General features: G+C 38.3%; 1 protein-coding gene across 3 annotated transcripts in view; it reads left to right on the top strand.

Annotated features, from left to right (window-relative positions):
- The first annotated feature begins 2,215 nt into the window (after positions 1-2,215).
- The window catches only part of LOC127632871 (calcium-activated potassium channel subunit beta-2-like), a 40,147-nt gene continuing 17,559 nt past the window's right edge, over positions 2,216-24,803 (top strand). For 2 of the 3 annotated variants that reach the window (XM_052111687.1, XM_052111688.1), the window contains exon 1: positions 2,216-2,260. In XM_052111687.1, coding sequence (XP_051967647.1) covers positions 2,235-2,260 — 26 coding nt within the window. In that variant the 5' untranslated portion in view covers positions 2,216-2,234. Of the gene's footprint in view, positions 2,261-4,792; positions 4,947-24,803 lie in introns of those variants that run through there. The other variant, XM_052111690.1, reaches the window with a different exon arrangement.

The following is a 24,803-nucleotide window of genomic DNA, read 5'->3' on the forward strand; positions in this document are numbered from 1 at the left end:
AGTATAAAAGCCACTGTAGACCAGAGGAGGGCGAGGCCGGGCCCCAATCAGCCTGATGGGGTGCGTGAGGGATAAAGGCGGCTGGTGACGACAGTTCGAGAGAGAGAGAGAATTACGGGCAGCAGCCCTGTATGTTTTTTGTGTGTGTCTTTTTATAAATAAAAATGTGTCGTTCCAGCCCGGCCCCGCCCTCCTCCGCTCTACAGCCACCTAAAATGGGCATGTGGTGTCAGACCAGCTTTATTATTTCACTCAGGTGAAACAGATAACTGTGATCATATCCATATCTGCTCATATGGACTGAGCTTAGATTGTGCCGTTATACCTTTGCATGTGCAATAGTAAGTGTCAAATCGTCTGGCTATTTTAAGTCTCTCTGTGTGGTTGCAAGTGATTTGGGATTTGTAGATTGCTACATTATGCTCTGAGCTGGAAGACTGCAGGCAGTTTGAGTAAAGACAGGACTAAATGGATTGATCCTATCTACGACACACACACACACACACAGTTTCAGTCTAGAGCGATTGATTAATTTTGTCGATTAAAGACCTCCATGGAGCACCATTATCAGTAGTGGGTACAATTTCGGCACTTTGCAAGAATTTCATAGATTACACGAAATAAACAACACCCCCTTGAGATTTAGCGTTAACCCTCTTGGGTACACCACACAGCTGCTACGGTGTAATTTATTCTAGGTGAATGTGTAATATAAGCAGCAAGTTAGCAGGGCTTCCCCATCCTGATGTATCAGTGCAGACCACTGAGTCTTATTGAGTCAGCCTAATAGAATGAGACATACTCTCTCTGAGAAACATATTGGCTGTCCCACATATAGAACATGTTACCAGCTCCACTGTAATGCTTGAAGGCTTTTCTCAAAACCCAACACTGGCTAAAAAATAGAAGGTTACAGATGATTTAAGGGGAAAATTAAATATGATTAAATTAGCATTCAAAATGTTTCTACTTGAATGTTGATTATTTTGCTATTATCTTTCATGAAGGTAAAACTACTGTGTGTTTCTGTCCATTTTTCAAGAGATTTGCTCCCTTGAAATGCAAGAACACACACACTTTTTTAAAGGCCAATGCCAAGGGAATATGGCTCAAAAGAGAGAAAGGCAGAGAGAGGATGTAAACATGAACTTCATCAAGTTTCTGTGGGAACAGAGCCACCTAGTGCATGTGTGTGTACATCCTGTGGCAGGGAAAGGAAAATGCAAGTTAATAGTAGTTCTTTATGTTTCTGAGAGACTGTGAAAAGAACAGGTTATAGATTAGTACATATTCTATTTGCACTGAGCTATTTTGAACATCTAAAATCGTTAAACTTTAAAGGTGAGGTGGGTCATCAAATTCAATTGTAAAACTAATGAAAGAAATTATGTTTTTATTCTATAAACTGATGATTTAAAACATTTACTGCATTTCCTTTAATTTTCATGTCACTCTTATTTAGAATAATAAATTCATTTTTTGTCACTAAGCCACATTGTTCTGCTATTTTCTGTATACTATCTGTATACTTTCTGTTTATATATATATAATGGAGTCAATTAAAAGGTGATACTGCTTTGCAGTAATAAGTATTATTATTTTACTCACTTTCAAGTCTGATAAAATCACCATAAAAGTTGTCCATATCACCCGTGAACTGAATTTTGTCTTCAAGTGCTGTGTGAGGAACAGACAGAAATCTTAGTGTTAATTCACTGAAAATATACCCCTTCATCCATTGAAATCTGGCGTAAATGAGCAGCGAGCACCCCCTGACTTCATAAGTAGAGGGCTTGGACGAAGAAGAAATTGCACACTAGCTTTCATTGGTTCATTCGTGTGTCACCGTGGGAATCTGAATGAGTGATAGTGAATGAGGTTTGAGAACTATAGCAGTCTTCCTTGCCAACTGGATTACATAAATGAATTTCATCAATAAAAGTGCTGATGGGAAATTCTTTCTTTCTTTCTTACTTACTTTCTTTCTTTAATACATGTGACAGTATTTGGAAATGGAATAACAAACACACCTCTCCAAACTTCAAGGCCAAAATTTAAGGATTTTCTGAAGTCTCTGCAGACATGCATTTTTGTTGTAGTGTAGACTTGAAGTCTGGCTCCGTCTTACTGTGTCAGAACTGACGGAAGTGCTACATACTTCCTTCAATTCATTCCTCCTGGGACCAACACAAAGTGCTCTGTCAGAGAACAACACAGTACTGCAAGTGAGATGGATGAAAGGACCTGTTAGAGAACTGGAGTAAGATGTTTTTTCCTCTATTTGTCTTTTTTTCCTCTTCTCACTTTCTCTCCCTGTCTTTCCAAACTTTGAATCATTAACCTGGACTGATTGGTAATCATTTATTTATTTATATACAGTATGTATTAATTTATTCACTTTCCATCTGGCGATGCAGTAAAGAGTTTATTTCTCAGTCCACAAAGTATTTTGTTGATCACTGTTTACATTAACTTGTGTGATTGAGTTATAAAGCTTAGAATCTTGTAACATTGAATCTTTTTTAGAACTCAAAAACGTGTTGTAGAATGTTTTAGGATTCATAAACATTTTAAAGGAATTGTTCATCCAAATATGAAAATTCTTACATCATCAACTCACCCTGCTGTTGTTTCAAACCAGTATGCCTTTATGTCTTCCGTGGAACCTAAAAGGTGATACAATAGTCAGTATGTTAGTCTCAGTCACCAATTGCATATTTGTTTTCCATACAGTGAAAGGTAACTATTCTACCGAACAGGTTTTCATTCTTCTTTTGTGTTTCAAGGAAGAGAGAATGGCATATGGTTTGGAACAACATCAGGGTGAGTGACTGATGACAATTTCCATTTTTGGGGGAACTGTTCCTTTAAAGTGGCTTCTGACCTCACTGAGGTACTTGTTATGCAACTTGCAGCCTTCAGCACTAGATGGCAGAGTTATACAAATGCAGAGGCTTTGCCTCTCTGCAGGTTGGCATTGGCAAGTTCTCCTTAGAAAATTCATAATTCTGTCTAAAAGAGAACTAGCGCATTATAACAATCAAGACATAATGTCTTAACAAAAAATATATTGCAGAAAACATCAGCATTAACTCTACAATCTTAAAATGAATGGTTCCAATACGAATATATAAAGGTTTAAACCTGCACAGGCGAACATTTGTATTTTTAAGAATGAACAGTAGATCATTGAATAGTATTACTAAAATATATAAAATAAAAATAAATCTGTTCTATCTTTCTATTGGTGGCTTCTGTTGTGTCTGACGTCACATACCCCTTTAAAAGCTCTTGTGTCTTACCCTCCATTTTAACTATTTAAAGTTATTTCTCCTTCAAAGGTATTAAACATTTTAAAACAATAAAACACACAGCTGTTTTTTTCTTTCTTTGTACAAGAAAATAAAAACAAAACAAGATATTGTTATTTTTTCAAACAAAGATAAAAGCTTTCATTATATGTTTAATAATCGTAAACACTAAATTGGGAAGAAGATTTGAAAAACAGACATACCAACTAACAAGGTAGCAAAAATACCATGGTACTAATATTAATTTAATGTTTTGGGGCAAGACTGATCTAACTTTGAACTCGGCAACAGTAGGTTGAAAGTTCTACATCTAAAATCGGTCCCCAGTGGCCGAAGCTGGAAGTGTTTGTATGGGCACGTGTGAGTAAAATGTGCTCAGAATGGTGCCAAAAGCTGGTTCTAAAGCTATAAATTAAATTAAGCTATAAGGCTATATTTTTCTACAGTATATGTTTATTTATATTTAATTCCAAATTGTATAAGCCATATGCCAAACTCAAACCCCAATCCTAAACTTAACCATCAGTGGTGTAAAATGTAATCTTTGAGGACAAATGCAAACTCTGAATCAGCCTTACTATTGATTATGTGATAGCGATACTTCCTGCTTTTCATGTTGGTACCATGGCAATTCCATGGTACTCTTTGAAGTGTAAATAACATGGTATATGCAATGTGGCATTTATGCTGTTACAGTACCCTGGTATATACTGTATAGGCAAATTCTAAGTAAAGATTTGGATACCCCTACTATTTCTTTATGATTATTATTACTATTATTATTTCACATTTTTTGTGTTTTATACTTTATAAAGTCATCAAATCCTTAATAACACAAATGGACCAAATAATGTGTAAATAAATGTTAATGTTAATATTAATTCAAAACTAACTTATTTGTAGTTTCTTCAGAGTAGCCACCCTTTGACTGTAGTTATGCCCATTCTGAAAATTCTCACAACTTCATGAAGTGCCCCCTGAGATGCTTTTTAAACATTACTGGAGGAGTGCTCTTGCATGCTTGGCACTTGACTGCTTTTCCCTCATTATCCTGTCCTAAAGTTTTGTAATCTTAGTTTTGTAAAGAAATAAGCACAATTTATATTTACTCTTCAAAACGAATTGTTAACATTTCATCAGAAGTCTTCAAAAGGTTTATAAGATCATGAGAAACATGAAATAAGTGTCCACATTTTTGACCGGTTGTGAACCATATTATTTCCATCTGATTCCACCACTGTACCATGGTATCACCACAGAACCTTTTTCGATTTGTTTTCATCTACTTTATAGAACTGCTCACTAGAACTATCTGTTGCTTGGTCATCACTACCAGGAGTGTGTGTGTGCATGTGTATGAGTGTGTACACTAATCGACTAATTTAAAGCATGAGAGAGCAAGTGAATCTACTGTGCCTGTAACTCTAGTTGCACCAGCAGATATCTGAAACATTTTGAGCACACAGGCTTACACTCAAGAGTTAGCACGTCTCTCTGACTAATAGTGCTCCTCACAAACAGGCTTATCAAATAGAACACCTGCAGAAGAGTTAAAACTGCCACTGACAGTCACAATCTCCCTCTGGGAATGGGGTTATCGGCCATGCAATCGAAAAGGAACAAAGACACCTAAAGGTAGGCACGATTTATGCAAACAAATCTGCAATTTTTAGCTAGACAACTAGAGTTTGATTAGATTCACACATGGATAGCCAGTGTGTTATCTGGGATTTATTCAGAGACTTTTTCATATGCGTTTATGTATGTGCGTGTGATTTCATCACGTGCAAATGCCCGGATGTCTAATCCGGAAGCAAGCGTGAGTTTCGAGCACGAGGCGTTAAGGAAATGCTTATTAATATTATGCCCTTACCTAAACCCCTTATCTAAACCTAACCGATCAGTAGAGTGTGTAAACATAATAGGAAGCTGTTGTGTGTGACAGATGCAAGTAATTGTCACGTATTACAGTAGATGGAAAGTCGTACGAATTCATACAGTGCAGTTGTACGATATCATATGAATAAGCCAAATTTAGAAAAGTCATATGAAATCCTTACGATTTCGCTGTGAGAGTGTGTAGTTCGTTTAATTTTTAAGTCTCGTCTTGTTTGTTTATTACATTTTTGAGTCTTTGAAATCAGTTGCGATTGCACCGCTATTACAACATACCATTCGAGCAATCTGGGTTGTGTGACTTGTGGCTTGTCTTTTATCTTGATTTTATAAAAATTAGCATCAAAACGAATCAAAGTTTATCATATAAAACAGATTATGCTTTGATGTTGTGTTAGTGTATTTGCGTCTATGGGGGGGGTTTTGAATTCCTGTCTTGGCCTTTTCACCTATATTTGGTGAAAGTCCATTGGCTGACCTTCGGTGTTTGGAATAGAAGCCTGCAGTGACTCCGGTGCCTTTGTTTTCAGTTACCCGACCTGATCCCGAGCCATTAGGCAGTAAAGCCACCTCCCATTAGCACATTGCATCCACGGGATACGCTTGCGGAGGGGCTTTCTGGAAGTGCTCATCATGGTTTCTAACTGGCTGTGGATGAATTTAAAGGAGTAGTTCACCTAAACAGAAAATTATGTCTTAATTTAGTCATCCTCTAATGTCGTTCCAAACCCTTCTGACTTTCTTTCAGAAAGTAGGATTTTTTTAATGAATATCTGGTCTGTATTTTCAATACAGTGGCGGTTGATAGTGACTCTCTTTAAAGTTTAAAAATGGTTTATTGGCGAACTTTACATTTATCTTACACAGGTAAAATAGTAATTGTTCACTGATACTTAGTCATATGCAGGAGGTGGACAAAACAACAAAAAGTTTTTTTTATAGTTTAGAGATTAGAGTTTATGAAAGCCTCAATATGTTGACTTTTACATTTAAAATAATTTAATGCTATGAAATTGCATTTAAAAATACATCTAACACTATTACTGTACTAAAACCTGGATGTTTTAATAAAATCACTGGACTCATTTTTATTCAGCATTTTTTTTTTTTTTTTATATATATGAATATATATCTTAAATGTAACATAAATATCTTATATGTACCTTAGGTCCTGTGACTGGTAACCATTTCAATAACCTTTTTAATTTTATCACCTTTTAGACTTCAGTTCATCTTAAATGGTCCTGCGTGTGACAAATGATTTATTTTATAAGTACAAATAGTCCATCTAGTCCCTTAATGTCTGTCAGCTCAAATAGCTGCATGCATTATTATAAAAGTATTAGAAAAGGGCTGTTTAAATGTTGTAGATGGAGTATAGCATATCACACCGCAACAAATGTCAAGTATTTCATGTCAAATTCCCACTTAAATAAACTCTACACAAAATCAACTGATCAGCTTTCATTGGCAACTGCACTACATGTGAAAACGTAATGCATCTGTATAGTATCTTTATTATTAAAATGTCCCTACCAATGTTAAAACCAAACCCACGCTCTTGAAGGATGCATATCTCTTTAGAACAGGATCTTGTATTTTATGACCACAGCACAGTGTGCTGCATCTTCAAATGGTGCAAACCCACAATATTGTGACCTTATAGTCCTCATGATAAAAGTCATATTGTGTTTGACTGAGCAGACCAGTTGCTTTGTATAGGGATAGCCAAGGGTGTCACTAGACTTAAAATGTAAAAGAATGTGGTACAGAAAATGGTTAAGAAAGTACAATAAATTAACTTTAACTCTATTATTTGTGGGTTTTCCTTAATAGACAAACTACAAAAGAATTTGGCAATAATCTATTACAACCTTAAATTAAGAAATGTTAATGTTGTACATTAAAGTTAATCAATTCTCAGAATAAAATGCATTAGGGGTCTTAATATTATAGCCTATCCACTAACACACAGTGGCACATTTACTTGGTCTATTAAAAAACAAATGGATTATGTGTCTCAGAGAATTGAACTCGAGATTTCTGTCACCACTTAGCGAAAATATTATCATTGTACCTAAATACCATATTATGTCATTCTTTTTAATTTAATTCAAATGCATCTTTTCTCTCTATTTTTGCTTCTTACTGTACTTTATTTACATTTAGCTGATAATGTATTAATCGCTTGATGACAGAATTAATAGCTAAATTAAAAAAAATATGCATACAGGTAGGTCTATACAATATGGAACTAATATGCTGATTAATGAATTAAAAGGACTAATATGCCATTTAAAGGAAAATTCCTGATTAATATGTTAAGCTCTATCAACAAAAATTACCACAAAAATCAACTTAGACGTGTCCCTCCTTTTCTTAGAAAAAAGCTAAAATCTTACAATGGATGTGAATGGGCCCAATATGTAAATGTTAAAATAATCACTGTTTCTGCAGTATAGCCACAAGACAAAAACAATTGGCATGCTAAAAGCATTTAACTGTGATGAAATATATTAAACAAAATTATATTATATCCAATTTTACAACTTCATTGTCATGGCAAACTAATGCTGTGAACACTAAAAAGCTAAAACGGCCATGAAAAATACAATGTAAACAAATTCAGAGCTCAAATAATACAGAAGTTTTAGCAGAAGAATTAATGTAAGTCTTTTATTGAATAATGTTTTTATTAAATTGACCCCATTCACTTCCATTGTAAATGCCTCACTATAACCTTTTTTCCTTTTTTTTTTTTTTAAATAGAAAAGAAAAAGAAAAGAAAAGAAAAGAAAAGGAGGGACAAGTGTTACTTTTTGGTAATCAACATTATGCCACAATTGCTATTTTTCTAACTTAACTTGTATTGAACTCGTAGTGGGCTAAAGCACAGAGCTGGTAAGCAGCAGGTTGCCGGTTCAATCCCCAAAGCCACCACCATTGTGTCCTTGAGCAAGACAATTAACTCCATGTTACTCCGGGGGGGTTGTCCCTGTAATAAAGGCACTGTAAGTCACTTTGGATAAAAGCGTCTGCCAAATGCATAAATATAAATATATAAATTTAAACTGATTTGTGTTAGAGCTGGAACTGTTCTTGAGTTTAGAGACCTGTAATTTCCTGTACCCCAGTGCATTTGTGAGCTTGTTCAAACAGAGACCCATTGATCAAAAGAACGCTATAATTATTTTGTCCTTGGGTCAAAATAACTCTTAGATTTCTTAGAAGTCATGTAGATGCATAGAAGCATAAAAAGCTAAGTGTGCACTCAGTCAGAAATGTCCACCTGATCTGCCCAGTATTTGTCAGTGAAGGTCCACAAGTGCCGGCATTGATGCATCAATGTTTGGAGATATATTGGGAAAAGCATGTATAAAGTGAGAGTAATGGAAGTTTCCAGATTCTGACAGCACCAGAAAGCTCTATGTGACACCTGGCGTAACATGACTTCTAAGAAATCTATGAGTTCTTTTGAGGCAGCAAGTGCAGAGACTTATTTATTCATCTTAGGTTACATGATCTATGGGAATATAGGAGTGTGGCGTTCGGGTGTTCAGGCTCAAAGAGAAACTGCGGAAATCACATGAGCATTCACGCCAAGCTGTCTGGCACTTCTTGCCTGCCGTTATTTATCCAACAACAAGAAGAACATCCATATGGCTATGGGGTTACCATCACCCCTTAGGATGAAGGAACATTGTTTGCTTAGGTGACCTTAACTTGGGTTAGAATGGCTGTGAATGAAGGGTGACAGCAAAAATAAACAGGATCATTACATAACATGATACAGTCTGGTTGGCTTCAGTGGATGTTATGATGCGTATTTTATAAGTGTGTTCACATGTTGTTGCTGCCTAGCTGTGACCATGATTTAGATCTGATAAATGACCTCTTGTGTGTTTGACTTTGAAGTCATGGCAATGTTTACAGAAGTGTTTATATATATATATATATATATATATATATATATATATATATATATATATATATATATATAAGGGATGCCTGGTCTGCCAAGATCAGAAATTAACAGGGGCTTGGTGGCAGAAATGCCACAGAAATTGACAAAAAAGCTAATAAAATTCAAAGTGTGAAATTTTTTTAATAAAGATATTAATGCCCTTATAATGAATTCTTCTGTTTTGTTTGTATCATCTAATATATTTTATACTAGGCTTAGTTAAATATATCATCATACAAACCCCATTCACTTCCATTGTAAGTGATTCATTGTAACCCAGATTTTAGCAGAAAAGGAAGGACAAATTGAAATAAATTATTGTGGTGATCAACATTATGCTTCAAATGCTGTCGATTGAGCTTATTTTGTATAAAACATGGAATATTCCTTTAATTTACACAATGTAGAGAATAATCTATATACAAACTTGCAGAGTATTCACATAATACAAAATATACACATAATACAAAGATAACAAAAAGTATGCGGGGCAGTTAAAGGGGTCATGACATGCCTTTTAGTATTTTATATGTTCGTTGAGCTTCACTTAGTACATTTTTTTGCAAAAAAAAAAAAAATCATTACATAAAATAAAACAAAAAATATTAATATATTTGTAAAACAGTCATTTTCCACTCTCATGCTGACCCTCTGTCAGAAACACTTGGTGTTGGTGCTGCTTCTCCGGTAGCGCTTTGTTTTACAATACTGTTCTACATTTACTTACTAAACTCAGCAAAAAAGAAACGTCCCCTTACTTTCACCAGCTTTTCTTTTCAGCAAACTTAACATGTGCAAAATTTGTATGAACAAAAAGATTCAACAACTAAGACATAAACTGAACAAGTTTCACAGAAACGTGACTAACAGAAATGGAATAATTTGTGGGGAAGGGGGGTCAAAAAAGTAACAGCCGGTATCTGCTGTGGCCACCAGCTGCTTTAAGTACTGCAGTACATTTACTCATCATCGACTGCACCAGATTTGCCAGCTGTGAGATGTTACCCCACTCTTCCACCAAGTCACTTGCAAGTTCCCGGACATTTCTGGGGGGAATGGCCCTAGCCCTCACCCTTCGATCCAACAGGTCCTAGATGTGCTCAATGGGATTGAGATCCAGGCTCTTCGCTCGCCATGGCGGAACACTGATAATCATGCACAGTATGACTAGTATGGCTAGTGGCATTGTCATGCTGGATGGTCATGTCAGGATGAGCCTGCAGTAAGGGTACCACATGAGGGAGAAGGATGTCTTCTCTGTAACGCACAGCGTTGAGATTGCCTGCAATGACAACAAGCTCAGACCGAATCGGCCCCTATCGATCCTAATCCAGAGTACAGGCCTTGGTGTAATGCTCATTCCTTGAGTCCAACTATCACCCCTAGTGAGACAAAATTGAGACTTGTCAGTGAAGAGCACTTTTAGCCAGTCCTGTCTGGTCCCCAGCGAAGGTGAGTTTGTGCCTATAGGCGACGTTGTTGCTGGTGATGTCTGGTAAGGACCTGCCTTACAACAGGCCTACAAACCCTCAGTCCAACCTCTTTCAGCCTATTGCGGACAGTCTGAGCACTGATGGAGGGATTGTGCATTCCTGGTGTAACTCAGTTGTTTTTGCCATCCTGTACCTGTCCCGCAGGTGTGATATTCGGATGTACCGATCCTATGCAGGTGTTATTACATGTGGTTTAGTGCTCTACGTTTAGGAGCGGGTTTGGTTATTAGCAATAACTAATACTTTATTAATAATAAATTATATAAGATAATTATCAATTATTAAAATCAATAGAACATTGATTAGAATCAATGTTAGCTTTTTAATCCTTTAAATCAACAATCACCAAAGATAACCATCAATTATTAAAATCAATGTAAAATTGATTAGAATTAACACTAGCTTATTGATCCAATTGAATTCAACAATCATCAGAGATAATTATCAATCATCAAAATCAATAGAATATTAATAAGGATTAATATCGCTGGGGCAACACCCTGGAATCAGGGACTAATAACCAGACAGTAACTCAATATTAGATTGTTCTCTTGGGAAAATAGACATCAGGGCAACATCGACATTCAAAAGGAAACAATGAAGGCTTGAATCCGAGCACTGTCATCCCCTGCCAGCCTTTGACACAGGTGTATGCAAACAAACCAAAACACTTCTTTTTGAAATATAACAAAGTTTATTGATGCAGTAATATCAATTAATAATCAATACAATGCAGTCAATAAACTTCCGACTTACATCTACAAACTAAACAGTGACATGATTAGATATGGTAACCAAAATAAGCCTATAAGATATGAGAGGAAGGTGTATGTGTGTGTGTGTGTGTGTGTGTGTGTGTGTGTGTGTGTGTGTGTGTGTGCGTGCACGCGTGTGTGTGTGTGCGCGCACGCGTGTGTGTGTGTGTGGAAGGAGTGACGCACACAAAATGGTAGACGTGACTCGTGGAGAGTACCTCATGTGAGATTTTTAGACGGTTAATGGCATCTGCCTGTTTACCATGTGTCTCTGCTTGTACGATAACTTGGGGACAAAGCTGAGCTTTATCACCAAGTTATCTACTAGCCAAATGTTTGTGAGGGGTCGCATATGTGTGCAGTTAGTACGACAGAGAGAGAGAATAATGTGGTGGCACCAAAGACAGTTTCGCAATCGTGGGAGAGAAGGCAGCACTTTTATCACTCAGACACACGGTGAATGGCTCGTAAACTGTCCCTTGGTCTTTGTTTTTTTTATTGGATAAACTCAATGTGCCGGTCTCATCCGCGATTGCGTAACTACACAACAGTCCAGCGTGGTTGATTTCAATACAGCAAACTCTAATTCGTGATAACAGTACGTTACATTAATGCCTTGAGTATTATTATGCCTTCATGCAGCATGCCTAAGGCATGTTCACGCAGATGAGCAGGGACCCTGGGCATCTTTCTTTTGGTGTTTATACCAAAGTGTTTGGTGTCAGTAGAAAGATCTCTTTAGTGTCCTAAGTTTTTATAACTGTGACCTTTTTTTGCCTACCATCTGTAAGCTATTATTGTTTTAATGACCATCCCACAGGTCCATGTTCATTAATTGTTTATGGTTCATTGAACAAGCATGGAAAACATTGTTTAAACCCTTTATAAAGAACTGTAAAGTTTCAGTGTCCTGAAAAAGGGGAGTTTATATAATTGTAACACTATGTTACTATGTAACCCTAACCCTATGTAACCCTAACTATGTAACCCTAACCCTAAACCTAACCTAACCCCAACCCTAACGTAACCCATATTTAAGTACATGTATTTACCTAATATTACTCAGTTCTTTCTTGGGTAAGTACATTGTCAGTATACTGAAAGTACACATACTTTAAAATAAAGTGCAACTTAGGTACTTAGGAGGAAGAGCCGGAGGAGGAGCAGGTTGAGCCACAGGAAGAGCAGGGACTTGAGTTTCAGGAGGAGGAACAGGAAGCGGAGACACTGGAGGATCAGGGATTTGAGACTCAGGAGGTGGAGCCGGAGGCAGAGTGGGTGGAGCCACATTAAGATTAGGGAATTGAGTCTCTGGAGGCAGAGCCACAGGGGCTGGAGCAGCAGGCAGCTCAGCAGATGCTCGTTGAATTGTGGAAGACTCAGAGGGCGGAGTCGCCATGGTTAGGAGCACTGGCAGTGAATGGGAAACAGCCTCTGTGGCCGTGGGCATTGGTAGTGACATGGAAATGACCTCTGTGGTCATGAACACAGGCAGTGATGGGGGAATGGCCTCTTTGGCCATGGGCAGTGACGGTGGAATGGCCTCCTTGGCCGTGGGCACGGGCAGTGATGGGGGAATGGACTCCTTGGCCCTGGGCATGGGCAGTGATGAGGGAACGGCCTCCGTGGCCATGAGTGCTGGCAGCGACTAGGGAATAGGAGCCCTTCTTCTACTCCGCCTCCACCTCCTTCTATTTCTCTTTCGGACGGCCATAAGCACTGCTGTGGGAGGCTCGGAAGGCAGAACCATGGTAGGCTCAGAAGGCAGAGCCGTGGGAGGCTCGATGAAGGAGATCTCCAGGAACATTGAGGTTGGGGAGAACATGTTGAAGGGTCGCCATTGAAGGGTGCTCGGAGACCACTGGAACCAAAATACCCCCCCGAAAATTCCTATAGGGCTGGAGCTGGCATGAAAGCTGGCTCTGGGATGGATGAGGCTTCAACTAGCTTGTTGACCGTGGCAGGCATGGACGTTAGCTCATTGACCGTGGAAGGCACGGGCGTTCGCTCATTGACCATGGCAGGCGTAATGGCATACTCTACTGCAAGAGTGTAGTCCTCTTCCATCGCTCCCACAGTGAAGGCTGATCCACTAAATAACAATGTCAGGTCCATAAATTGGGCCAGTGTCCAGGGCATTTTGCCATAAGGCATAAGGGACTTCACTGGCCTGTTCAAACCAAACCGGAACATGTCCTTCAGGGCCACATCATTGAAGTTCACCTCATTGGCCAATTCACAAAATCCTGTAACTTACTCTACCAGCGAGCAGTCCTTTTAACACAGCTGGAAGAGTCTTATTGCTGGGTTCATCCTTTGTTGTGGTCTAATCTTCTGTCAGCAAAGAGAGAGATGTTAGAGAACCCATTTGCAGTTTTTAATGATGAAGAAGACAATCTACAAACAGAAATACCACAAGGCTTAATAAATAAAAGAACAACTTAGCTCAATGTTACTATGGAAGAGACCAGACAATGAATGAAGAAACACGAGGGAATATATACAGATATGGGAATAACAACACAAGGAACAGCTGGAAACACTGATGGGAAACAGGTGAATGTAATGATGATGGTGCCTGCTGGGAAATGCAGTGTGGGGGAAAACTACCACATAAAAGTCCATGAAAGTGTCAAACTAAGAGTCCGTGAACATGAAGGGATGGTGCCAAGAAGGGATGTGACAATGCACACTGATTGGCTCTCTGCTCTTGACTGACCTTCTCTCTCCTTGCCAGTTATCTGCTTGCCACTACTGGGTGGACTACGGAAGAAATAAGGTAAAGTAGGTGTTGATGTGTTGTTATGGAGGCGATCAGATGCAAATGTCTTATCACAGTGTGACGTCACTAAGTGGAGGAAGTAGGCAATGTGACGTTTTGGCAGCTTGGTTTCAACAAACGCTCTATTTGCAATGTGGAAGAAGTTTTGAGTTCTGATACTTACAATATGTTTTTATAGTACAATGGCCGCCATAACATTGGACTTTGAAAATCAGTGTGATGATTCTATTTTAGAATTCAACTTGATTGTTCAGACAAAGAGCAACTAATGGAGGGAATATATGTATTGACTGTGGGTGAACTTTGATTGCATTATTGTAATCAGCATATGTCCTGACATGTAGTCAGCTTTAGTGCAGTGAAATATGCAGTGGAGAGAGCCTTTTAGTTTACAGTGTGATTAGATAGATAGATAGATAGATAGATAGATAGATAGATAGATAGATAGATAGATAGATAGATAGATAGATAGATAGATAGATAGATAGAACTTAAATTATCGCCTTAATTTGTATACATTATGTAAAAATATATCATACAGTACATCACAATAGATTATCATAATGCTGTAGAGTTCACAGAATAGTTTATATTCTGGTTATGTTTAAATTTAGCAGCATAACTTCTTTCCTGTGCTTGTCTCATATTGTGGGCCCTGCTCTGTGATTTATCCCTGTTGTTTATGTGTCATTACCCTGCGGATGCAGCTGTGTCAATGAGCCTGAGTGAGTGTGATTAACAGTCTGTTGACTGGATCTCTGACCAGTGGTAGTGGTGGAGGAAAACAGCAAGCTTTACATTCACCAGTTGATGACTGCTGTCGAGAGCACTCTGATTTCTCACTCGAAATGGTATTGACAGATGGACGGGCTGCACTAGCTCTCCCTGAGAGTGGCATGTCAATCTCTCATGGCCAGTCTGGTTTGTTAAACATTTTGCTGGCACACACCTGACCATGTTAGAACCCTCATGTTATGGCTGATGCTGAAGCTGACTTCGACGCTTGTTGTACCTTCCAGGGAGACCTTTGTGATTTGAGGTATTTCAAAATGCAGCGCCACAGACAAACAGCATGGGATAAAGGCTAAGAACTGTTTATAGTCTGGATGTGGTAAGAGGTAATAGCTGTTCTAGCCCTAGTGTGCCAGCCATTCTCTCAGTGCTGAGCAAATATTTGCAACCTGACCTAAATCTTGGCTACCCAAGCTGCTGTCTTTGGTGGTAGGAAGAGCGTGATATTATACACTTTTGGTAATGTTGTTGGTGAACTTTATTTGATTAGCAAGATAAAGATATCTCCATCATGATGTAGCACAGTGTAACATAAGGAGGTACGTGCCAGGAGAACATTTTAGTGACATTTATTGAGATGATGTGAGAATGGGGTTTATTTTACAACTTATAAAAATTATGGTATTTCTCGACTGGACAGTATAATCTCAAAGGTACGAGCTTTTGTGCTTCCAACAAATGACAAAGATATAAATCTGTGGAGATGTTGAGTTTACCAGTCATCTGACTCTGTGATCATTTTTGCTGTAAGAAGGAACCTGCACCATGTTTGAGACTAGAAATTCTGCATGTTTAAAAAAAAAATGTATTGCTTTGAAACATCCATTGGAGGAGGAAAGAGAGGGAATATCACCTCTAACCAAATTTGTATTATTTATTAGGCATCTTTAAGTTTTAAACATTACATTACTCATGTCTTCATAAATAATCTGTTTAATAAGAACATAATGCCTTTCTACTGCAATTAAATTTATGCTCATCTAAGAAGTCTAATTTAAGTTATACTGTATTACGTGTCTAGTAATTTAAACCTATCATGCGCCGACTGTGGAGACTCCCTACTGATTTCAATGCTTTTTTTTTTTAAACACTTTTTAATCCTCTGAAATAGTTTACAATGGATTGCCAATTATCAAAATATAATAGTATATTTTATTAAATGTCCCATTGTCTTTAATAAACTGTGAAATATGCCAGAAAGATACATTTAATTAGCAAATTTGAAAGCTGTCGTTATTTTACGAATGTTTTTACAAATTACTTAGATAACGGCACTTTCTAAAGTACTTTCTAGAGACTAAGTACTACTTAAGTGCAACTAACGTTCCCAGCCTATGACAGTAAAAAGTGCTACAAAAATAGCACTCTCTCATGACGAAATATCACTGTTGGAACTTTTTGCCTGCACCGCCCTTAGTCTGTTCCATGCTCATTTAAACACACAAAATCAAAAGCCTCAAGAAGCATTGACAGCTTTGACATCAGTGATGTCAAGTGCCAATGGCTCTCACGTGTCTTGTTATCGGCATTGCAACATCAAAATAAAATTTACTGAATGGTTCTTGAACCGACAGGTCTTGGTCTTGGTTATAAGTCTTGGTCTGGATCTGGGTTTCAAAGTATCTAGTCTTGGTCTGGATCTGGGTCTTGAGGGGTCTAGTCTTGGTCTGTGTCTTGAAATGCTCTACGATAGCTTGATCTGTTTCTTTACTCACAATGGTGCGTTTGTGTGCTTTTCCTGGATGTCTCAACCGAGTGGAAAATGTGAGATAATGTTGGTATCATGGCAATGCAAAAACATCACACGAGAGACTGCTTGGACTCCACCTTCTCGTGAAGCTAACCCTCACGTTGTTAAAAGTACTTAAATATTTATCTTTTATTCACACCAAAAGTGATCGTATTGCTTTAGAAGACATTAATTTAACCACTGGAGTCATATAGATGACGTTTATGCTGACTGTCTGTCATTTTTGGAGCTTCAAATAGAAGTGTCCATTCACTTGCATTTTAAGGACCTACTTAGCTAAGATATTTTCTATGTTTCTTCAAATGTATTCTGGTGAAGAAAGAAAGTCATACACACCTGGGATATCATGAGGGTGAGTAAATCATGAGATAATTCAAATTTTTAGGTGAACTATCCCTTTAATAGGTAGATATGGTCTAATAATGCTAAAGCAATTCATATATGTTCTAATGATTTTACACTGGGTTTATTTACATGTTGTTCAAACTTTAGATGGGAGTCCAAAATAACACCTACAAATTTTAAATCGTAAACTTTCTCTATTTTCTTTTGATCAGTGATAATTATAAAATTTCTTCTGCCTTTCTTCTAAAGCCCCGCTGTCTACTTGCCTGCACTAAATATTGGATAACTGAATGCACAAGCTGTGTGCACATTTATGTTACATTAATAACAACAATAACACATAAAAAAAATAACAATTATCCTTTTTTTTTTTTGCATTTATTAATTAATAAGATAAAAAAGAGATCCACATCAGATTTTTCAGGCTCTTCTCTGACCTCCCGCTCCCGTCCATATCATATTGAAGGACTGTCTGCTCCCGCCTTTAACTCTGAAATAATCCCACGCTGCAAGAAATCCAATCAGGTCCCGCGGGTCTTGCAGGGAGTTCCGCAGGACTGCAAACCTCTACATCGGGATTGAAAAAGTTCTTCGTTATGCACACATATTATTTTGGGGATTCTGGCTGCACATTAAACTGCATTTAGAATTTATCTCAATTTGGACTCTTGTAACCTCTGTGTCTGGACTGCCCTGTTACAGTAAGGAAAGGCTAAGAACATTATATATATATATATATATATATATATATTGATTTTAAAAACTTTAAAAAGACATCAGGTTTCTTTCTTGTCTTCAGCTTTATATATTGCTTTGAACAACCATCTAAATCAAGCAGTTATGAAATTTGCCAACGAAAAACAACCAGTTGGCTTGTAAATGTTTCATTTTAGGAGCCAGTGGCCCCATAGTAATTCTTTTAGTCTGGAGCCCTGTTTTATGACAAAAATATCAAGTATTTTTTTCAGTATATGACCGCTTTAAGATGTAGGCTATTAGCTCAGAAAAAGATCAATAATTTGGAATTCAGTTGTTCACTAATAAACACATGACTCTGTGGTTGTTCATTCTGATTTGTCTTCAGAGAACTTTTTGCATTGTGAACTGTTTATGTCTGAATTCATGATGGTAAAATTACTTGAATATCTGTTGAGGACTTCCTTTAAAAAGGGGTACATTTAAATAATAACACTTATTAGTGTGTTCATCTGATTTCAGCTCTTCTTGAATCAGGATCTGAAAATAGCATCCAGCTGGTGTCACACTTGAAATACCACGTTCCAAATGTGAGTAAGGCAGTTATATGGATGTGATTACTGGGGTAATAAATGTTATCATCTTGACACCATCTTTTCAACGCGCAGCTCTGCAAATGAGCCGTTTGCCCTGCCGTGACTCACAACATCAATGAACCGAAGTAAAAACAATTTCTGGTTTGTTCTTTCAACCTCAGATACGCTTCCAATATTTACAACCATCTGATAGATCAGCAGCACTTGCTTGTCAAATACCCCCATCAGCGCAAGATTCCTGCCCCCCTTCCTTATTCCCACTAATACTTTTGATGCTAATTGTGGCAGGCACTGGTTGTAAATTTCACATTGTAAAATGTAAAGCATGTATTGCTGTTGTGATGTCAGACTCCAGTTGTTGTGGAGCCTTGAAAGGGACACTGACCTTCCAACACCAAAGCCTTCATGACACACACCCCAGTAATGCACAAGTGCACTTAGACATGCACCATCTGCTTCAAGGGAGATACTTCTTAGAATCAGAAAATACCCAGGGGGAATTCACATAGAATGAACTGTCAACTCACAACATGACATGAGCATTGTTTTAGTGCTGGATTCACTAAAGTAATTATGCAATTCAGGTTACAGAGTAAACATGGCCAGTATTTTTGTGCTGAATACAATTTGCACCTTGGAATCCCTGATATTGTCAGTGGTGGTCCTGACATCTTAAAAAGTTAATTAAGACTGCTTTATTATCTTTCCGATCACTATTCTAACACTTGTCAATTTAACAAACAAATCACACTATGCTATCTACATACTGACCAATACAAGCATTTATTAATGAGTAACCACAAGCAGGCTTGAAGACGCACTAAACTGATACTGAAAGTTAATTGACAGTTACTGTAGATTGCCCTTAACGAAAAATGGAAAATATATTTACAAAGCATTTTGTCATTGTAGTTGCTAGAGTCCTTACATTACATTTACATGACTGTGACCAGAAAATGTCTTCAGCGTACTGTGTTTCGAGCGTTTTGAAACATTGACTCGTTTTGCAAAGCTGTTGGTTCAATTGATTCAATGCTTTGTTTCTCCCATCAATACTTTTTTCTTATTTTTATGCATTTTGGCAGACGCTTTTATCCAAAGCGACTTGCAGTGCACTTATTACAGGGAAAATCCCTGTAAAAAAAGTTAAGTGCCTCGCTCAAGGACACAATGGTGGTGGCTGTGGGGATTGATCCAGCGACCTTCTGATTAACAGTAATGTGCCTTAGCCCTCTACGCAACCACCACTCCAATACTAATTGGCTTGAAAGGTTATCTTTGATAATGATTGGTTGATTGTGCAGAAGGATGATTTTTCAATTATATTATGAAAGCATATTATGTTGTGTAATTTCCATATCTATTCTGATTGGTCAGTGTACTAATGAGATGAGCCTTTATGCTGTCAGCCTCTTCCTTTTCATTTTTTTTTTACTCTGCAAAGGTCTGTCCATGAACTATCACCCTGTGGCCTTAAGCAAGGCACTAAATCCCAATATGATCTAGCAGGTCTGCCCCTGTATTATGTATATGTAAGTCACTTTGGATAAAAGCATAAGCTAAACGATTAATTGGTAATCAGCTTATCGTATTGGGATTTGAAAACTAATATGTAATGTTGTGCATCAGGGTCAGAAGTTAATGAGGGTTTGGGGAAAAATTTCACAGATAATGAAAATATGGGTGCAAAGCACTCCCATAGTGCACTCTTCTGATTTTGTATGTGTTGTATGTGTTTATTTCAATTGTATTAACTTATAAGCCTCTTTAGTTATTAGTTTAAGACAGGTTTAGTGCCTCTGATGACGCCATAGTGACATGGAGCAGTCAAATATCATTTACTTGTTAACAGATCAGTCTGTTAGATTGAAAATATTTTTTTTCATAAGTGATTTCATTTGACAAAAGAAGGAATTTAAAAAAAATGGACAGCATGATGTGTCATTTTATATACTTATTATGTTATCACTACAGGTAGAACATGCCCCTTGGGCAAAATACAACCCCTTAATCTAAAAAAGAAATAAAAAATTCTCAAAAGTTATTAAGCCACAATGAGTCCAGAACATACATTTCAAACTTACACAACTCTGTAAAATACAGTATTTCCTCAGTATTGTATTTCCTGTTCTGCCAGGACATCCAGTACTAAATTCAGAGAAAGCCTGCCTACTAACAAACCTAATTTACCCCTGAAGAATTTGATTGAGCCTTTATATCACTGGCAGGATTTTAATTAAATGGTGAAGAATATACTTGAACCCATTTATGTGTATAGAAAATATAATATAATACATAAATAGACTTGCATGCTCACAAAATGAGACTTTTAGTTTAAGTTTAAATTAAACACAATGACTGACGTTATTCAAGGAGTCATGACATCCTTTTTTTTATTATTTTAATCTGTTTGTTGAGGTTCACTTATAATATTAGTAAAGTCTGCACATAAAACTTGCATATATATTTGTAATACATGATAATTGTCCACCCTCATTCTGACCTTCTGTCAGAAACTTCTCCTTTAAAAATTGACAGTAAACGCCCACTGTCATGTTTGGCTCTCTGCTCTTGACTGACCTGCTCATGCCTTGTCGTCTCACATATCACCACTACTGGGCGGGGCTATGGAAGTAAAAAGATAAAGTAGGCATTGATGTGTGGTTGTGGAGGGGGTCAAATTCAAATGTCTACCACATAGTATGACATCCCTTTGTGGGAGGAAATAGAGAATGAGTCATTTTGGCTGCTTGGTTTCAACAAATGCTCTTTTTGCAGTGAGGTGGAAGTTGAGTTCTGATATTTACAGTATGTTTTTAATAGTATAATTAACACTTACATGTGAAAATGTAATTCGTCATGTCACAAACCCTTTCAGTCTCAGGTTTTTCATTAAAACATATTCTGATTCTGATCACATATTTGTGTCATAAACGTAAAGAGTTTTAGGAACAGAGTAATATATTCATTGTTTCATCAATCACATTTGTCACTATGTAGGACTTACTCTGTGGTTCATCTGCATACATCTGTGCAAAGAAAAAAGTATTTTGTATTCCGAACACTGTCATGTACATGTGTTTAGATAATGTTAGCATCCCATGCCAGCAGCGTTGAAAGATTCCAAAATAAAAATCTCATTAGTTTAATAGACCTGAAAATGCTCCATTAAAAGGTAATTATGTTTGCTTGGTGAGAGCAGTAAATTAGCACAAAAAGCAACGGTTGTCAAGATCTGAAACAATAATTGAACAGAGAGTTTACTAGAAAAGACTGTCTGTTCTGATCCATTATAAATGATTAACCAGACAGTACATCTTTTTTACCTAATTAAGTTTTTAATCATCAATACAGATGTGATCTTGATTAATTTGCCAACTTTTCATTGCTTCAGATCCGTTCCAGAATACAATATTCAAAAGTCTGATTCAGACTAGATGAACCTGTCACACCTTGTTTGTCTGTGTGTACAAATACACACGTTATATTGATGTTTCTTTATGTCTCATCACACAGGCAATAATACCATGTATTTAAGTTATCATTCCTGTCTTGCTGATCTAAAGATTTAAAGACTCTTTTAAGAAGTGTCTTTAAAAAATGTAAAGCATAGCCTTCCAAAAACTAATCCAAATCATTTAATATATACTGTATGTTACTTGCAAGAAAAATTATTTAATCAGAATACACAGCTACGTTTGAATGGCCATTCAGTGGAGAAAGATTGATGAAGTTACATCATCTACCTGTAGGGGTTAACTTGGTGGCCCTTGCCAGTTATTTTTAGTTATTTATAATTCAGGAGAAGACCACATCCTTATTTTGAAATGCATTTTATTGGATGAAAATTTGGAAACACACATCTGAGCAAGGTGAGTCATCAATATTTTTCCTAGATAAGAAAGCCTATATGAGCAAAGCAGAAAAATAAGTATACCTGCTAAAAGTTTATTTTGTCAGCGTTTAGAAGTGCACTAGCATACAGATGGACTCAAGGCCAACAGATACTAGCTAAAAGACTAAAATGTCCAATTTTGATTTAATGGGGATTTTAGTACATTTACATTTACATTTATGCATTTGGCATACGCTTTTATCCAAAGCGACTTACAGAGGACAATCCCCCCGGAGCAACCTGGAGTTAAGTGTCTTGCTCAAGGACACAATGGTGGTGGCTGTGGGGCTCGAACCAGCAACCTTCTGATTAACAGATTACCAGTTATGTGCTTAGACCACTACACCACCACACATGTGAACATTTCATTTTGCCTATCTTTAACCTTATCAGTGATGTTGCCCTTTGGTGTTTACCTCTGTTTTTGTCATTAGAACCATAATTTCATAAAACATTAGGTATGTAATTGTGTGTTAAATAACGAGGGTGAGCAAGGATCACATTGCTGATTAATGCAACAATGTTAATGAGACTCAGTGGACACAAAAGCATAGTTACATGCAGTTAACTCAGACAATAACATTGATTGTTATCATGCTAATGAAAGAAATATGAAAATAGAAGTGTCCTACCCCGGTATCTCCAAAAAGACTTTCACAACATGTGTATGTCTTGTTGCTTTGCTCTACTATCTTGCTGACAGGTAAACCAGTCTAAGCTGGGTCTTAGCTGGTCTCCCAGCCTGGTCAGCCTGGTCTGTTCGCTGGTTTCAAAGGGGTTTGGGGTATTTGTCAGCAGGGACAAAAACGGTTCAAGGAATGAAAACGAAAACCTAAAACAAACAAAAACAAATTTCAAAATGCAACCGAAAACGGGAAAAACGTTATTTTCAATTGTTCCGGAGTGAAAACTTTTGAAAAACTTGAAAATGCTGTTAACCGGTTATAACCTCCTTTGGAGTCAATAGCGACTGAAGTCGTTGCAGGCCAGTCACATCCTGGGTGAATTCAACCGCGCAGTGGATACGTTGTTGTGGCAAGTGACGTTCAGGGGAGAGTGGAGACTCCACCCTCAGGTGGTTCAGCTGATTTGGAGTCAATTTGGCAAAGCACAGTTAGACCTGCTTGCTTCCCGGATATCCTCCCATTGCCCGCTGTGGTACTCCCTGGCCGAGGGCCCCATTTGGCACAGAGGCGCTGGCACACAGCTGGTCCCAGAGTCTGCACAAGTATTTGTTTCCCCCAGTTAGCCTGCTTGCACAGACTTTGAGGAAGGTCAGGGAGGACGAAGAGCAGTTCATTCTGGTAGCGCTGTACTGGCTCAGCCAGACTTGGTCCTCGGAGCTCACGCTCCTCATGACAGCCTCTCCCTGGTGAATTCCCTTAAGGAAGGACCTCCTTTCTCAGGAATGGGGCACGATTTGGCACCTGCGCCCAGACCTCTGGAACCTCCATGTCTGGCCCCCTGGACGAGATGCAGAATAGTTGATAGTGGTAGACACTATCACTCAGGCCAGGGCTCCCTCCATGAGCAGCTGTATGCCTTGAAGTGGTGTCTGTTCGCGAATTGGTGTACTTCCTGAGGGGAAGACCACCAGAGGTGTGCAGGCTTTCCTACCTGCAGGAGAGGTTGGAGGGGTGGCTGTCCCCTCCACCTTGAAGGTGTATGTGGCTGCTATAGCGGCACACCACGATGCGGTGGAAGCAAGACCTGATCATCAGGTTCCTTAGAGGTGCCAGGAGGTTGAATCCTCCTAGGCCACACCTTGCTCCCTCGTGGGATCTTTCTTGTGGTCCTGCTGGGTCTACAGAGAGCCCTGTTTGAGCCCCTGAGTCAGTTGAGCTAAAGGCTCTCTCGTTGAAGATGGCCCTCCTGAATGCAATCACTTCCATCAAAAGGGTTGGGGACCTGCAGGCATTCTCTGTCAGCGATACATGCTTAGAGTTTGGTCCGGCATACTCTCATGTGATCCTGAGACCATGGCCAGGCTAGAGGGACCTCTGGAGGAGTCAGACCCAGCCTTGTCGTTGCTGTGTCCAGTATGTACTATGCATGTTTACTTGGACTGAACAGAGAACTTTAGATGCTCTGAACAGCTCTTTGTCTGTTTTGGGGGATATCAGAGGAAGGGGAAGGCTGTCTCCAAACAGAGGATTGCCCATTGGATCATAGATGCAATCACATTGGCATACCAGGCCCAGGATGCGCCCTCCCCCCTGGGAGTACGAGCATACTCCACTAGGAGTGTGGCATCCTCCTGAGCCTTGGCGAACGGTGCCTCTCAAAAAGACCTCTTTAGAGCAGCGGGCTGGGTGACACCCAATACCTTTGCAAGATTTTATAATCATCAGGTTGAGCCAGTTTCTTCCTGTGTGTTAGCAGTTACGAACAGTTAAGTATGCAGGAAGCTGGCCAGGTATACCGCTTGCACACAGTGGCTTTCCCCTCCCTGAGAGCCATTTTATAGCCTTAAAGCTAATATACTGTGTGTATATATACACTCACCTAAAGGATTATTAGGAACACCT

The sequence above is a fragment of the Xyrauchen texanus genome, chromosome 39 (assembly GCF_025860055.1).
Source record: "Xyrauchen texanus isolate HMW12.3.18 chromosome 39, RBS_HiC_50CHRs, whole genome shotgun sequence".
Lineage (NCBI taxonomy): Eukaryota > Metazoa > Chordata > Actinopteri > Cypriniformes > Catostomidae > Xyrauchen > Xyrauchen texanus.